At 60.3% G+C, this 14,873-nt stretch overlaps 1 protein-coding gene across 8 annotated transcripts in view; it reads left to right on the top strand.

Annotated features, from left to right (window-relative positions):
* Positions 1 to 14,873, top strand: part of HUWE1 (HECT, UBA and WWE domain containing E3 ubiquitin protein ligase 1) — a 59,112-nt gene that overhangs the window by 11,683 nt on the left and 32,556 nt on the right. For 6 of the 8 annotated variants that reach the window (XM_073321499.2, XM_073321505.2, XM_078850227.1 and 3 more), the window contains exons 3-19: positions 7,000 to 7,070; positions 7,757 to 7,855; positions 8,359 to 8,565; positions 8,703 to 8,855; positions 8,941 to 9,003; positions 9,711 to 9,788; positions 10,334 to 10,381; positions 10,477 to 10,545; positions 10,870 to 10,969; positions 11,179 to 11,279; positions 11,513 to 11,663; positions 11,751 to 11,878; positions 12,339 to 12,479; positions 12,549 to 12,660; positions 13,190 to 13,351; positions 13,437 to 13,538; positions 13,747 to 13,827. In XM_073321499.2, coding sequence (XP_073177600.1) covers positions 7,026 to 7,070; positions 7,757 to 7,855; positions 8,359 to 8,565; positions 8,703 to 8,855; positions 8,941 to 9,003; positions 9,711 to 9,788; positions 10,334 to 10,381; positions 10,477 to 10,545; positions 10,870 to 10,969; positions 11,179 to 11,279; positions 11,513 to 11,663; positions 11,751 to 11,878; positions 12,339 to 12,479; positions 12,549 to 12,660; positions 13,190 to 13,351; positions 13,437 to 13,538; positions 13,747 to 13,827 — 1,840 coding nt within the window. In that variant the 5' untranslated portion in view covers positions 7,000 to 7,025. Of the gene's footprint in view, positions 1 to 661; positions 891 to 6,999; positions 7,071 to 7,756; positions 7,856 to 8,358; positions 8,566 to 8,702; positions 8,856 to 8,940; positions 9,004 to 9,710; positions 9,789 to 10,333; positions 10,382 to 10,476; positions 10,546 to 10,869; positions 10,970 to 11,178; positions 11,280 to 11,512; positions 11,664 to 11,750; positions 11,879 to 12,338; positions 12,480 to 12,548; positions 12,661 to 13,189; positions 13,352 to 13,436; positions 13,539 to 13,746; positions 13,828 to 14,873 lie in introns of those variants that run through there. The other 2 variants (XM_073321500.2, XM_073321504.2) reach the window with 2 other exon arrangements.

The raw sequence follows: 14,873 nt of genomic DNA, 5'->3' as shown, positions 1-14,873 counted from the left end.
ACGCTGGATTTGCCAGCGCTGGCAAAGTCTGTCCGGGATGTTTTCAAAGAGCTCTGTTCTAGTTCCGGCAGGAATGAGTTCAGGCCTGTCCGGGGTCTCGGGCGCATGGCGTTCACCCCACCTCTCTGGCCTTAGCAGGACTGCCTGGCAGTTAGGGTGCTAGCTTGGGAACTGAGACTGCAGGGGCAAGTCTCTGAGCTTGGGAAACTGAGGCAGAGCTGCTGCTGGCACTGCCCTTCCTCACAGGGAGGCTGAGGATCAGCGACCTACAGATTGAGAGACCCCACATAGGGGATGGGCGTATGAGTATCTAAAAGCCAGGGATCAAGCCCAGGCGGCCCCCTTCATTCCGACCTCCGCATGCTGTTCCTTGCTGCCCCTTTGCTGGGGGAGTTTTGGGTGGGGAAGGCTCTGAGCTTCACAGCCCCAGCAGCTCCCCACCCCACAGCACAGGGGTTTGTCTAGCGCCAGTTAGCGACAGCACGGCTGATCTCGGGAGGTACAGCTGCTGGAGCAGTGAGCCACAGCAGGCAGGATGCAAAAGATGGGGCTGGAAGTCCTGGCGCGCTCCAGGTTTGTCCTATGGTTTTGGCATTGCCGTGTGAGTGGACAGCTATTTATTAGGCGGGGGCGGAGGGCTCTCTTGTTCCAGAACCGAAACGAAAACTCCTCGTGGAGTCATGGCCGTGACTAAGCAGCTGCGGGTTGCAAGGTGTCTGTCTGCAAATCCCCTGGGAGGAAGTCTGTGGAGGACGACGCTTTGGTCCCTTCTAGAGTGTCCAGTGTTGCTGGGGGTGAGGGGCAGGAGGAGACTGGCTTCCTGATCAGTCTGATCTGAACAGATTTGACGATGGGAAGTGGACGCATAGCTCTTGCCGTGGGGCAGTCTGGTGAGTGTCGGCCGTGCTCTGTGCGGCTGGGAGCTCCCGGCCCAGGCTCTTCAGCTGGGGATGCCATGGGAGTTTTGGCTTTCAGTTTCAGGCTGGAGCATGGCTCCTCGAGGGGTAGCGAAGGGTGGGTGTCTGGGCAGTGCCCAGCTGGGGGAAGCCTATCATCGGAGCAGCAGCCCCAGCTCAGCTGAGAGCTGTGCGAAAGTGTGGCCAGGTGGCTTTTAAAACCAGCCAGTGCAAGGAGAAGAGCGAGCTAACGCAATCTGCCCCACAGCCTCAGGGCCTGCGGCTGGAGCAGAGAGGAGCAGCAGGCTCTGGGAGCAGCCAGCATCCAGGTTCCGGTTGTTTTGCCAAGTTAAGGCAGCCAACCTGGAGCGGTGGGGGCCCACTGGCCTGCAGCCCTCCTGAGATGTCTGGTGGGGTAGGATCACAGGCCTCGCCAAGCAGGGTATGTACGGACGGGCCCCGCCCCACGACCGGGCTTTGGTTCCCATCGAAGGCTGGTTTCTCTAGCAAACTGGGTCACCCAGCAGGAAGTGCTTTGTCAGCTTTTTTGGGCCGGCCGGGGGGTTAGGCGCGGCGTTTCTGCTCTGAAGGCTGCGTTGACTCTAGCGAATGCTTGCGGAAGCTCCTCTCCCTAGGGCCTAGCCGGAACGTGGGCGCGGTGCTGGGAAAGGTGGCCAAACTTAGCAGTGATCTGTAACCCAGGCTCGGAGCCCAAGTCAGTCGCCATCAGAAGAGGGACAGGAGCTTTCAAGGGAAGCCTGTCGCTGTGTCCCTGTTAATTGAAATGCTGCAGAGCAACGGTGCCCAGTCAGGCTGACTGAGATGGTGGCAGCCCCCAGGGCTTGGCTGCGGGGCCTGTGAAAACCCTGGCTTCATGGGGTGCTGGACAGACACCTAGTTGGACGGTCTCTGCCCTAAGGAGTTCACAGTCTAGACCGGTGAAAGGTGGGAGGGGAAAGAGACAGAAAAGCAATGTGAAAAGCTGGCCCCAGCCACCGGCCTGCGCCGGAGTCTGTGCCAGGATCAAAGGGTGTTAAAACAAGTGACAAATCCGCACGGTTCCTCAGATTGCCTTGAAATTCGGTGCCCCTCGTGTGTGCGAAGGATAGGCTGAGTGGCCCACATATGGGGCTGTTTGAACAGATTGGGCCCGAGATACACCCTCCCCCCAAGTCAGCTTTTCTTACCGGTGACATTCATCCAACTGTCCCCCACCCCCGACCTGGGAATCAAACCGCAGCTCTTATTCTGGCACAAAAGTCCCAGCGCATGGCACCACCTGCCCTTTGGGGAAGCAAAATCCACTGTCACGTGGGCTGCCTGGGCTAGAACCCAATCAGGCCAGGATTGGCTCATTGTCTCCTTGGGTTTCTCCCCTCCAGCTGCCTCCCCCGTCCCGGGTCCTGTGCTCTGTAGGGCCGGATCCCTCTGTCCGGCCCCAGGGCTGGCTGGTGCCCAATTCGGAGCAGGAGAGCACACTGGTCGCTAGAACTCAATCTGCCGTGGGGCAGACTCCACGAGCCAGGACGGTTACCACTAATGACCTGACCAGCGGTGCAGGAGTTGGAAGTTCCTCTGGCAGGCGTCTGGAACCGGGAGCCAGGACTCCTGGGTTCAGTTGATCAGTCTATGCCTTGTGCTTCCCTTCTATAAAAGCAGGGGGAAGATCCCATTGTTCCAGTTCTGGATTCCTAGCTTATGTGGCCGGAAGGCTCCTCTGTGATAGTTCAGTTTGGCCTGACCATGGCGTCTAGAGTAGTCAGCTGTGCAGGGAGCTGAGCAGGTCCTGGCCGGAAGAACTTAATCTAACCACCCCCCAAAGGAGTGTGAAAGAGCTTTGGACCTCAAAAGGGACCTCAGTTCGGTCTGGTCTGACCTCCTGTGCCTTGCAGGCTGTTGGAGCTCATGTTTATAGAGCATGTGGTTATTTTAGAAAGGATAAATTGAGCCACAGGACTGCGTGATCTGTGAGGACCTGGTTCCCAGTCCTGTGCTCTGTCAGGCTATAATTAATGACTTCCTTTGGGTGGAAAGGAGTGCTGGCTGTGCTCCAGAAGGTCAGAGCTCTGAGATTGGCCTCGGTGAAGAACGTCTCGACCAGTACATTTCCCCAGCTTCCAGGAAGGTGGGCTCCTTTGTGTCCAACCGGCCTGTGGGCTAACAAACCTCCCCCGGGCCCAGCCCCGCTGTGACATGTGGCCTTGGCTGCTGCTCCCCCAAGACCTGCCTTTCAAACACTTGTCCTGGCGGCTTGTGAAATCATACTCCAAATGGACGTCTGGCCTCCTGTTTACCCCGGCCATAGGACGTCTCTGAATTCATTCCTGCTTAAACTAGAGCCGGTCTCTTCGCTGACTCGCTTTTAAGAAAAGCGGCACTTTCTGTGCTCCTCCGATCTGTCGGGTTGCTCTCATTTTTGAATGAGTCGTCCAATTTATTCAGTCATGTTTGCAGTGCTGCAAAACCAGGACTCCTGGGTTCTGTAGCGAGTGAGAGCCAGGGGGCTGGGAGCCAAGATTCCTGGGTTCCCAATGGTCTCTAACTCCAAAGTGATCAAAGGAAACTTCCTTTAAGTGCGCGGCACCCAGTTAGCTGATGGAACTCCTGGCCGAGAACTTTTTAGCAGGCGTGGACACGTGTACCGGTCACATGAACATACAGAGATACTGTACAAGGTAAAGAAGCTCTGGAAAGGGATCTAAATTCTCCTCCTTTGGGTTGAGCCAAACTCTGGTTATCTGGAAGGGAAACTTAAAACTGTAACTTCAGGGCTTCTTACAGTGTCCACTGGCCACTGACTGAGACCAAGCCTTGGTCTAAGGCTAGCCGGGCCGTGGCTCAGCTCCAGGAGGGTGGGCAGAAGGTTAGAAGGATCTTGGAGGTCAGACTAGATCTAAATAATACAACGCAAGACAGTTTCCCACAGAGTCCTAAACTTGCCTGTCTTCGAGCAAGGTGTGTGGTCTTGATCTCGGCACGACAAGCGAGGGAACATCGGTCGCTTCCCTCAGGGGTCTGTGTCAGTGGCTAATTCCCCCTTGACTGTTAGAAACTGGTGCTTGGCATGTGCCCTGCAGTCCAAGAGCCTGTGAGTCTCTGCTGTTCTCTTCCCTGGCAAGCTGCGTTCCTTTGCTTAGATCATTTTTCTTCTGGGCTTGGGGTCAGGGGTCTTTGGCGCTTCTGACAAGTGGTCCTAGCAGTCTAGGACAAATTTGGTGCACGTGCTGCTTCCTGGCCCTCTCCTGGCCACCAGCTTTGTCTAGTGTCTGAAAGCACTCGGCGTGGGCTTTCTGGACCGCGGCCCGATCCCCTGATCAGAAGGGGATGGTTTCGTCCGTCGCCTGGCCCCAAAAGAGCTGGCGACAGGCATGTGAAGCGAGAGATGAGGCAATCATAATGCGGGCAGGTCGGTTCGTTGCCCGCCGACCTAGCGCTGTGTACACCAACCGGTGCACGGCCCGGTCCAGCTATGGTGCCCAGGGGCCCAAGTAATTGCATAGTGTGGCCCTAGCCTAAGCTCACAATCTACTTGGGGAGCCTCTGCCCAGGGACCCGAATGCTTCACCTGGCTTGGCTTAGGGAGCCCTGGCAAGAAATTGCTTGCTGCCAAGGTGGGAACAGAACCCAGGAGTCCTCGCTCCCCATTCCACTCCTCTCGCCTCCGAGCTGGAAGCAGAACCCAGGAGTCCTAGTTTTCAGCTCCAGCTTCTCAGCCTGACCCAAGAGTGAGCAACCAAGGGAGCGACTGATTCTCCATCTGTAAATCAGGCTCAGGCTCCCTCCCCCAAAAGATCTGCTCTGGGACCTGTTGGGGGCAGTTCCCTGCCCTGTGCAATACAGGGGGCCAGATGAGATCCCCCGCGGGCCCTTTATCCTGTGGTGAAAGACTGAGAAGAAGCAGGCAGGGCTGCTCCTAGTCTGTAGGCTCTGAACGACCCAGTCGGCTCCTTTGCCAGAGCCGGGAAAGGCAGGGAACGGTCAAAGCACGGAAGGACGCGCTGTATTCTTACAGCTCAGGTTCCCCTGTTGCACACGTGCTGCGCACACTGGATTTTGGGACCCGAGTCTGCTCCAGCGGCCCTGAGCATGGCCTTCCTCCCGCCACCCCCCCATCCCCAACCCCGTCTCTTCAAACCGCCTCCCACTCCTGCTCCTCTGGGGGTTTTTTGCACATTCATTGTTCCAGAGCTGGAGCCGTGATGTCATCAGCGAAGGCCGAGGCAAGCCCACTGCCTTCTGGGAGCTGTAGTTCCGGCCTGACTGGCCCCGGCTTTGTTTGCAGGGAAGCCTGACCCTAAAAAGCAGATTGCAAGGGCAGGGGTCAGCGGCCAGTCATGTGCCCGAAGGAGAAGTGGCTAGTTCTGGCTCAGGCTCTGGCATGGGGCCCAAGGTCTCCCTCCCATGCTGTTGTCCAGCTCATGCCGTGGTCTGTGCTGTTCCCAGTTGGTACTGTGAGGCCAGGCTCGGCTGGTCTGACCTGCATGGCCACGCCTGTTAGACCTTTCTCTGCAGGATCCAAGAGCCCGTTCCTGTTCTCAAATGTTGGTTCCCCATGGCTAGACACCTTCTCATTGGGGAGCTGAAGAGCTGGAGCTCCTGGAGTCTGTCGCTTGAAAGCCAGTTTGCTAATCCTTTTAATTGTGGCTTTTCTCCAACCCTTCTCTGATTGAACTGGACACCGCAATCCAGCAGTGGTGGCATTGGTGCCGAATAAAGCATTGCGGGCCCGTGGCTGCTAGGGAAGACGATGAAGCCACTCCTGAAACTAGACGCTGTGGCTGTTTGGGCCCCCTTTTCTGATTTAGTGCCTTGCTCAGGCCCCGATCCCTCCCCTCTGGGCTGATCTGCAGGCCTGGAAGCTGTCTGTCTCGCTCTGACTCTGAAGGCAGATTGTGCTTGGGGTGACAGGTTTTTTTGTTTTGCTGTTGATTTCCCTGGGGTGGGTTCCAATCCAGCCATGCCGCTGGCTTGCTCGGCCCTTGTGATGCAAACAGGGCCCAGGTGTTTTCTCCTCTTCCCCCGATCAAGGGGGCTCAGCTGAGATCGGGGTCCCTCCCTCCCCGTGCTGCATAGCCAGTGCCTGTCCCAAAAATTGTGCTCCTTGAACAGCTGTTCAACTGCAGCCCAGAGCAACAAAGCCATTTGGATGCCCAGGGGTCAGACCCAGATCTCAAGAATTGCCCGCTGGCGGGGGACCATCAGGTTCACCCCAAGCGTCTCTTCCGGGATAGCTGAGTCAAGGTCAGGACTGGAGCCTAAATCGAGGGTCAGAAGCAGATTCCTTTGTGAGGCGCTCAAACCCCCTGGGCTCAGGTCTGCTGCTGCCGGACTGGAGACCCTGCCTGGGTTTGGGGGAGGGGTGAAAGCAGTGAATGGGTTGGAGGGGTGGGGGCATTCCCATAACTCCAGGCTATTGGACAGATATGTGGGTTGGCTGGGGACAGAGTCCGCCTTGGCTCTACCCATACGTGGCACTGTCGCCCTGCCCTGCCCGGGGTAACTCTTGGGGGTCACCCTTCCCCTCTCCAGTGGGATGGGCCGCACTGGGCACGGTGGGAAGGGGGCTGGAGCTGGGCTGGCTCAATGGAGGGGGCTGATTTTGTTTGGGGAGGGGGGAACTGAGTGGCACCTGGTGCAGTGGGAAACCCCCTGATCTGGGAAGGGGGTGGGGCAGCTGGAGTCTGTGATTAGGGGGACCCTGGTCTGGAGGCTGACACCCTGGTCTCAAGTCGGGGTAACTGCGGCATGGCCACATGGGGTCCTCAATTTTGATTGGCTGAGGATGGGAAGTAGCAGTTAGTGGCGGGGGCGGGGGGCGAGACTGGGAGCCAGGACTCCTGGGTTCTGTCCCCCGCTCTGCCACTAACCTGTGACCTTGGGTGAGATCCGTGGCCTGTCCCCTTGCCTTGTCTCTCAAGATTGTCCCTGGTGGGGGAAGGACCCGCCTTGGTGAGCTGTCTGTCCAGGCCTGGCATGGTGCGGCCTTGGACTGGGACTAGGGTTCCCAGACCTTACAGTAGCCCAAACAGAACAAACCCGGCAGCGAGGCTCCGTGCCTGGCCCCCTCTGTGTTCACCATCTGTTCTCCGCTCTTCCCTTCCAGGATCAGAAAGTGGAAAAGAATAAAAAATGAAAGTGGACCGAACGAAACTGAAGAAAACCCCCACTGAGGCTGTGAGTATGGCTGGGGGTTGGAACACCTGGCCTTCCAGGCATGACTGGGGGGCTGGAAGGCTCCTGGGGAAATGCCCCATTAAACACAGGAGTTGGGGCTGGCGAAGGAGCAGAGTGCTGGGCTACTGGCCAGCTGGGCCATCACGCTGACAGAGATGTTACTGCTGCAGGCGGGATCTTGCCTTCGCAATGGAATGTACATTCTCTGGCCTAGGAATTGCCAGGCCGTGCTTGGGCTGCCATTTTTACTGGGATCAAACTGAATCCAGAGCTGGGGAGAGAACCCAGGAGTCCTGGCTCTCAGCCTCCTGCTCTAACCACTAGGCCCCACTCCCCTCCCAGACCCAAGGATAGAACCCAGAAGTCCTGACTCCCGGCTCTCCCGTACTAACCACTAGACCCAGCCAGTGTGAAAACTGTCGCTCCCTGTAGGGTGTGTTCTGGGGGCCCTGCTATGTGAAGAGGGGGTGCTCTCCCTTGATGCCAGAGGTCTGGGCTTCAGTCCTGTGGGTTCATCTCTGATGCCCCACAGAGCCGCTGGGTTCTCCCAGTGTGTTTGAAATCAGCCCTAGGGCTGTCGGGACGCTGGAGGAATCCTGGGGCGAGGGGGTCCAGCCAGATCATTGCCCCAGGCCCGAAGCAGCCTGGTCCCCCTGACCTGCCTCTCCCCACTTGTCTCTTCCTAGCCTGCCGACTGCAGGGCCTTGATTGACAAGCTCAAAGTCTGCAACGATGAGCAGCTGCTGCTGGAACTGCAACAGATCAAGACATGGAACATCGGGAAGGTGGGTCTCCCAGGCGTCCAGTGCGCATGCCGTTCGGCTGGTACTGCTTCCGGCTCGACACCTGTCCAGCTGGGACCTTGGCTCCCTGGCCAGCCCCAGGTGTTGCCGGGGGTTTGGCAGGAATCGCTCGTTCGCTGTCAGCGTGGCTAGCTGCTTCCAAGGGTTTGAGGATTGAGGAGGGGAGAAGGTACCATGTCCCCGCCAGGGGGCGCCAGCTCTGGGGACTGATTGGCTCAGGGGGTGGGGGAATGGGGGACAGGGTCATCTCCTCTAGGTGCGCCAGCTGTAATCCAGACCAGCAGAGTGGTGGCCGCCAGCCAAGTCCATGGCTCAGGACAGACTACCTGGTGGCCGGTCTAAGTTCTAGCATATGGTAAGAGCCTCCCATCTTGGTATGGGGCTGGGGCGGGGAAGAGATGTCGGGGCAGGGGAGAGCCAGGACTCCTGGGTTCGCTGGCTGCTCCCCTCACCCCCGTGTCTCCTCCTTTTTCCCCCCCGTTCAGTGCGAGCTGTACCACTGGGTGGATCTCCTCGACCGCTTTGACGGCATCCTGGCCGACGCCGGGCAGACGGTGGAGAACATGCTGTGGATGCTGGTGTGTGACCGGCCGGAGAGGGAGCAGCTCAAGGCCCTGCTGCTGGCTGTACTCAACTTCACCGCCCTGCTCATAGAGTACAGCTTCTCCCGGCATCTCTACAGCTCCATTGAGGTGGGGCTAGTGGGTAGAATGGGGGGGGCTGTGAGCCAGGACTCCTGGGTTCTCTCTCGGGCTGGGGTCCCCCAGCTCTGAGCCCCGAGAACCCCCCTCGACCCATGCAGCGTCTAACCCCTCCCGCCGTCCCACAGCACCTGACCACGCTGCTGGCCTCCTCGGACATGCAGGTGGTGCTGGCCGTGCTGAACCTGCTCTACGTCTTCAGCAAACGCTCCAACTACATCACGCGCCTGGGCTCCGACAAGCGGGCGCCCCTGCTGTCCCGGCTGCAGCACCTGGCTGAGGTGAGCGCCCCCCACGCCGCGGGTGGGGGCAGGGGCGGGCTTGGGGGGCTCTGTATGTTGCTAATCCCCCTCTCCTCTCCTGCAGAGCTGGGGCGGCAAGGAAAACGGCTTTGGACTGGCTGGGTGTTGTAGAGACTTACTCATGGTGGTGAGTTCCCACCCCGGCTTCCTACTCTTCGGCTAACCGGCCCTGAGCTGCGTCTTCCAGACCCCTGAGCGCCTGGCCCAGGGCTATGGCCAGCGTGGCACATGCCGGACCCCTGGCGCTGTCCGTGCCCTGACCCCTCATGGGCTGAGTTCCTGGGGGACCCCCAGTGCTGCCCTCCATTGAGTATGACCGACGTCACTTGTGCTCTACTGGACGCCTGGGTTCTGTCCCCAGCACAGGGAGGAGACTGGAGTCTAGTGGGTTAGAGCAGTGGGGGCTGGGAGCCGGGACTCCTGGGTTCTATTCCTGGCACAGGGAGGGGAGTGGGGTCTAGTGAGTGGGAAACGGGGCTGCGGGACCGGACTCCTGGGTTCTCTCCATGGCTCTAAGATGGGATTCCTTGTAATGGTAGCTGCTCCGTCTCCCCTCCCTGAAACAGCAGCTCACAGCGCCTTGCCAGGGCGGCTCGAACACGAGGCTGGCGCTCCGGACTCCTGGCTTCTAGTCCCAGCTCAGCCTGCTGGGCTCCCTGCCTCAGTTTCCCTCTTGAGGGGGAGCTCTGAGAGGCGAGAGGAGCGGGGTAGTATCACCACAATACCGGGGGTAGCTGCTGGTGCTAGGCAGGGGGTGGGGCTCTCCCCGGTCTGGGAAGGGGCAGGCCGTCCCCTGCAGCGCTCTGACCGCCCCGTGCTGTGCTCTCTATGTAGAAATACCCACCCAGTGCCACCACGCTGCACTTTGAGTTCTATGCAGATCTGGGCACCGAGGTCAAAGTGGATAAAAGGGTGAGTGTCCGGCCGGGGAGGGCTGATCCTCTAGGGGGAGACCCCCGTGTGGGGCAGCGGGGGGATCGTAGCTTGAAAGGCCATGGAATGAGGCCAGTTCCGGGGCCCAGCCCAGCCCCGCTTGGCTCTGGCTTGCAAGCTCTGTCCTTAGTGCCCCTGAGCTGTCAGCAGTCATCTGGGAAGGGCAGGTTTCCTTAGCTGTGCCCGCGGTGCCAGGACACCCACCACCCTCAGCAGCTTGTGGCCCGTCATGCCCCCTAGAGCGAGGTGGGACTGGGAGCCAGGACTCCTGGGTTCTCTCCCCGGCTCTGGGAGGGGAGTAGAGTCTATTGGTTAGAGCAGGGGGCTGGGAGCCAGGACTCCTGGGCTCTATCCCTGGTGCCAGGAGGGGTGGGTGTTGGGGAGGTTGGAAGTCAGGACTCCTGGGTTACATCTCCTAGCTTTTGTGTGGGGAGACACAGCAGTGGACAGCTCCCCCTCCCCATTCCCACCCGCAGGCCCCGTGCAGAGCCGTCCCTTAATGCCCCCGCCCTCTTTCTTTGCAGACGACCAGCAACACGCTGCATTACATCCACATAGAACAGCTGGACAAGGTAAGGCCTAGGGCCCGGAGCGGGCGGGGAGCATGTGTTGTACACGGGTTTGAAGCTGCCTAGTGCTGAGCGCCTCGTCTGGTCTCCTCCCGTAGATTTCAGAAAGCCCCTCCGAGATCATGGAATCCCTCACCAAGATGTACAGCATCCCCAAGGACAAGCAGGTCAGTGCTGGGGCATCGCCCGGGGCCTGGGAGCCAGGACATCTGGGCTCTATCCCTGAGGACGAGTGGTCAGAGGTGGGGTCCTGGGAGCTAGGACTCCTGGGTTCTATCTGCAGCTTGACTTGACTGTGGGGGAGAGCCCGTTCCTCTCTCTGCCTCAGTTTTCACTCTATCTATTGATTAAAAGCTACTTGGGGGGAGCCTCTTGCCTTGTGGGTGGGGCAGGGGGGCTGTGCAGAGCTGGGAAGGGTGGGGTGCAGTTGTAGGCTGTACCGTAATCCTGCCCCCCACCCCCAATACTCACTGTTCCCTGCCCCACTCCAGATGCTGCTGTTCACACACATCCGCCTGGCGCACGGCTTCTCCAACCACAGAAAGCGGCTGCAGGCTGTCCAGGCCCGGCTGCATGCCATCTCCATCCTAGGTAAGGGGGCCTCTGATGGTCCCGGCTGGCTCCGCCCCCTCGGCCTGGAGGGCGGAGCCTGGCACCCGCTGTGCCCACTGGTGGCTGGTTCCTGCGCAGCCTGGCACTGCTGCCCAGTGGCCCTGCTCGATCCGAGGCAGCTGCCACTGGCTTGGGCCCCCTGCCAGCTACGCGGTCTAGCCTGATGCGCTGCCCCTCTGTGCCCACAGTATACTCCAACGCCCTGCAGGAGTCGGCCAGCAGCATCCTGTACAACGGCCTGATAGAGGAGCTGGTGGACGTGCTGCAGATAACGGACAAACAGCTCATGGTGAGCGTCCCAGGTGGGGGGTTGGGATAGCTGGTCACCCCATGGAGTTGGGGTACCAGGATTCTCGGGGCACCTGTGCTTGTCAGCTCCGCTCATGTGGGAGGGAAACCTAGCCAGCCGCTGATGTGTTACGGCCTTGGCGGCTGATCCCTGGGCTGCCTCAGTTTCCCCCTGAGGGTGCTGGGAAGCCAGGGCCCGGCTTGGCATCTCGCACCTCTCGTCACCTCTCGCAGGACATCAAGGCGGCCTCCTTGAGAACCCTCACCTCCATTGTCCATTTGGAGAGGACCCCAAAACTCAGCAGCATCATCGACTGCACGGGAACCGCCTCCTACCACGGCTTCCTGCCGGTCCTGGTGCGCAACTGTATCCAGGCTATGATCGGTGAGCAGGGGGCAGCTGGGTGCAGGGCTGCAGGGTGTGGGGCCAGGGTAGACACAGGTGAAAGGCTGACCAGGATGTCCCTTGCAGACCCGACCATGGAGCCGTACCCTCATCAGTTCGCCACGGCCCTCTTCTCTTTCCTCTACCACCTGGCCAGCTACGACGCCGGCGGGGAAGCGCTGGTCTCCTGCGGCATGATGGAGGCCTTACTGAAGGTGATGTGGGGAGAGGGCCTTTGTCCTCTAGAGGGCGTCGGCTCTGATCAGGCTGGCTCGGGGTAGTGGGAACAGGACATGTGGCCTGTCCCCTCCAGGGGGCCCCAGCTCCCATCTGGCCCGAGGGCAGAGAACTGGCTGGCTCACTGGAAAGGCTGTGGCCAGGGGATTGGGGTGTAGAGGACTTCTGCCCTCTCTGGAGATTGTCCCAGAGCCTGAACTGAAGACCCCAGGAGCTGGAGAATCCCCACCACCACCCCCAGGCAGATCCATGCGTTCCCAGGGTCACAGATTGCAAGGCCGGATGGGATGGGTGGTGGTCTCGGCTGTCCCCACTGGCATTCACCCTCACACTGAATGGGCTGAACTAGGGCTGATTTCAAAGCCCCGCTGGGTGAGTGTGTGGCCCCGATCCTCAGCGCACCCCGTAACCAGGGATCTCGCTGCTCCCCCACACCAGGTGATCAAGTTCCTGGGGGACGAACAGGACCAGATCACATTTGTGACCCGGGCAGTCCGCGTGGTGGATCTCATTACCAACCTGGACATGGCGGCCTTCCAGTCCCACAGCGGCCTCTCCATCTTCATCTACCGGCTAGAGGTAACCGGCCCCCTGCCGGCCGTGGCTCCCCCCCGCCTGGCCCCCACTAATGCCCTGCTCTCTCCCCAGCACGAGGTGGACTTGTGCCGCCGGGAGTGCCCCTTCGTCATAAAGCCAAAGATCCAGAGACCACCCACCGCCCCTCTCCAGGAAGGGGAGGAGATGGAGACGGACATGGAAGGTAACTGGAAATGTCCCAGAGCACTGTGGGGTGCTGGGCCGTGCGCCCTCTGGGCCCCTAGGCCCCTCTCGCGTCCCCCATCCCACCCATCACCCAGCGGTTCTGCCCTGTCTGCGGCCGGGCTCGAAACTGCGGCCGAAGCCTCGTGGAGATGGATGCTGGCCTGGGTTTGACTGAGCTGCAGGTCTCCTGCCCCAGGAGATGAAGGGGTTTGGAAGTGAAAGAGCTTCCCAGAGGTCTTTGCTTCCAGCCCTGCTCCTGCCCTAACCCATAGCCCCCATTACCCTGCCAGAGCTTGAGAGAGAACCCAGGTGTCCTGGCTTACAGCCCCTCCTGCTCTAACCCACCAGACCCCACTCCCCTCCCAGAGCTGGGGGGAGAACCCAGGAGTCCTGGCTCCTGGCCCCCTGCTCTAACCCATAGCCCCCACTCCCAGAGGTCTCAGCCCCAGAGAGGTGGCAGCCCTGTGGTGCCGAGGAATCCCGGTGCGTGTGGTTCCCAGCGTGTAATGCTCTGTGTCCCCCTGCAGTGTCAGACGTGGCCATGGAGAGCAGCCCGGGCCCCTCCACCTCGGCAGAGCCCCGGCCGGAAGCGGCGGTGGTGGTGGTGGCAGAAGCGAGGATGCCGAGTGCCGTTGCCCCCAGCTGCAGCATCAGCAGCGCGACCAGTGCTGTCGTCGCCCCCCGCAGCGGTGGGTGCACTGGCTCGGGCAGGGCGGGTGGGGGGCAGTGGCCCGGGTGCTGACCTCTCCTTCCCTGCCTTCTCCCTGTCTGCAGGCGTGCAGTGTATCCCGCAGCGAGCCGCCCTCCTCAAATCCATGCTCAACTTCCTCAAGAAGGCCATCCAGGACCCCGCCTTCTCGGACGGCATTCGCCACGGTGAGGGGGCGCCGGTGGCGGGCGAGGGATGGGCTGCAGCAGGTGGGCTTGCGGGGGGAGCAGGATCTGAGCTGCCTCTCTCCTCCTTTGCTCCCTCCCCCAGGGAGAGAACCCAGGAGTCCTGGCTCCCAGCCCCCCTCCTTTCTCCCCATACAAAGGGGAGTAACCCCCCCCCTTGCTGTGTCTCACGGCCCCTCTCCCCTCGCAGTGATGGATGGCTCCTTGCCTACCTCTCTGAAGCATGTCATCAGCAATGCGGAGTACTACGGCCCATCTCTCTTCCTGCTCGGTAAGTAACGGGACAGGGCCAGGGGGAACCTGCAGCGCCCCCTCCTCCAGAGCGATGTCCTCCAGAGTCCCCTTCAGGGGAGAGGGGGGTTGATTCTGGTCCTGATTCTCATCCCGCAACTGCTCCGTCCCGCTGGAGAGCTGCTTTTCAGTACTGCAGCCCACCCTGCGTCTGCGAATCCGCCGCGCTGTCCGTGGAGCAGAGCCTGGTCTAGCGGGCTGGCGTGATCCGGGAGGGGGGAATGGTGGGGCATTCTTGGAGGAGCCCAGAGGTTATTTGAACTCCTGGTGAGGCCGCGGCTGGGATTCCAGTTCTGGTGCCCACTATTAAAGGAGGATGTGGATAAATAGGGATGGGTCAGAGATGAGCCGTGAGAAGGATTCAAGCATTGGAAAACCTGCCTGAGCAAGCAACACCGGGAGTTAACGAAGCAGGCTGCGGGGTGACTTGATCCCTGTCTCTGTCTGTGTGTGTGGATGAAGTATTTATGGGTCGGCTCTGCAGGACGGTCGATTCCGATCCCCGTTCAATTGGCGTGGGATTTCTCGTTAGTGTGTCCAACTTCCCCTTCCAGCCAGCAGCTCTGGCTCAAGGAAATCGACGCAACTCTAGGGCAGGTTTCCCAGACCTGGGGTTGGTCTTGGTGCTCTCTTTGAAGTGTGGGCGCCGGACCTGGGCAACGACAGGTAGCTGGCCCCCTGGCTGCTTTGGGCAGGCCCCAAGGGGTCAGGTTCCCCGTCGGTAGAAATGGGGGAACGACCCTGCTGAAGTGAGATCTGTGGCTGCCGAGAACTAGAGCGGGGTTAGCCAGTGTCCCCAGCCCAACCTCGTGATGCCGCCTCCAGACGGACTGTCCTAGAGCGTGGCAAGCCCTTGCCCGGCTGTAGTGGGACAGGACGGGCGGCCTGCTGCTTGTGTGAGTTAGGGTAGTGTGCGGAGTCGAACAGAGACCAGGGTGCCCTTACGTACAGCGCCTGGCGCAGGGGACGAGCTGGGTGAAGCTCAGGAGTGTCTAGCTTCCCTGTCCATCTGATCTCCGCACCCCA

This window comes from Lepidochelys kempii, chromosome 23, assembly GCF_965140285.1.
Source record: "Lepidochelys kempii isolate rLepKem1 chromosome 23, rLepKem1.hap1, whole genome shotgun sequence".
Classification (NCBI taxonomy): Eukaryota; Metazoa; Chordata; order Testudines; family Cheloniidae; genus Lepidochelys; species Lepidochelys kempii.
The sequence above is the reverse complement of the archived record's forward strand: the minus strand, read 5'-3'. Positions and strand labels throughout refer to the sequence as shown.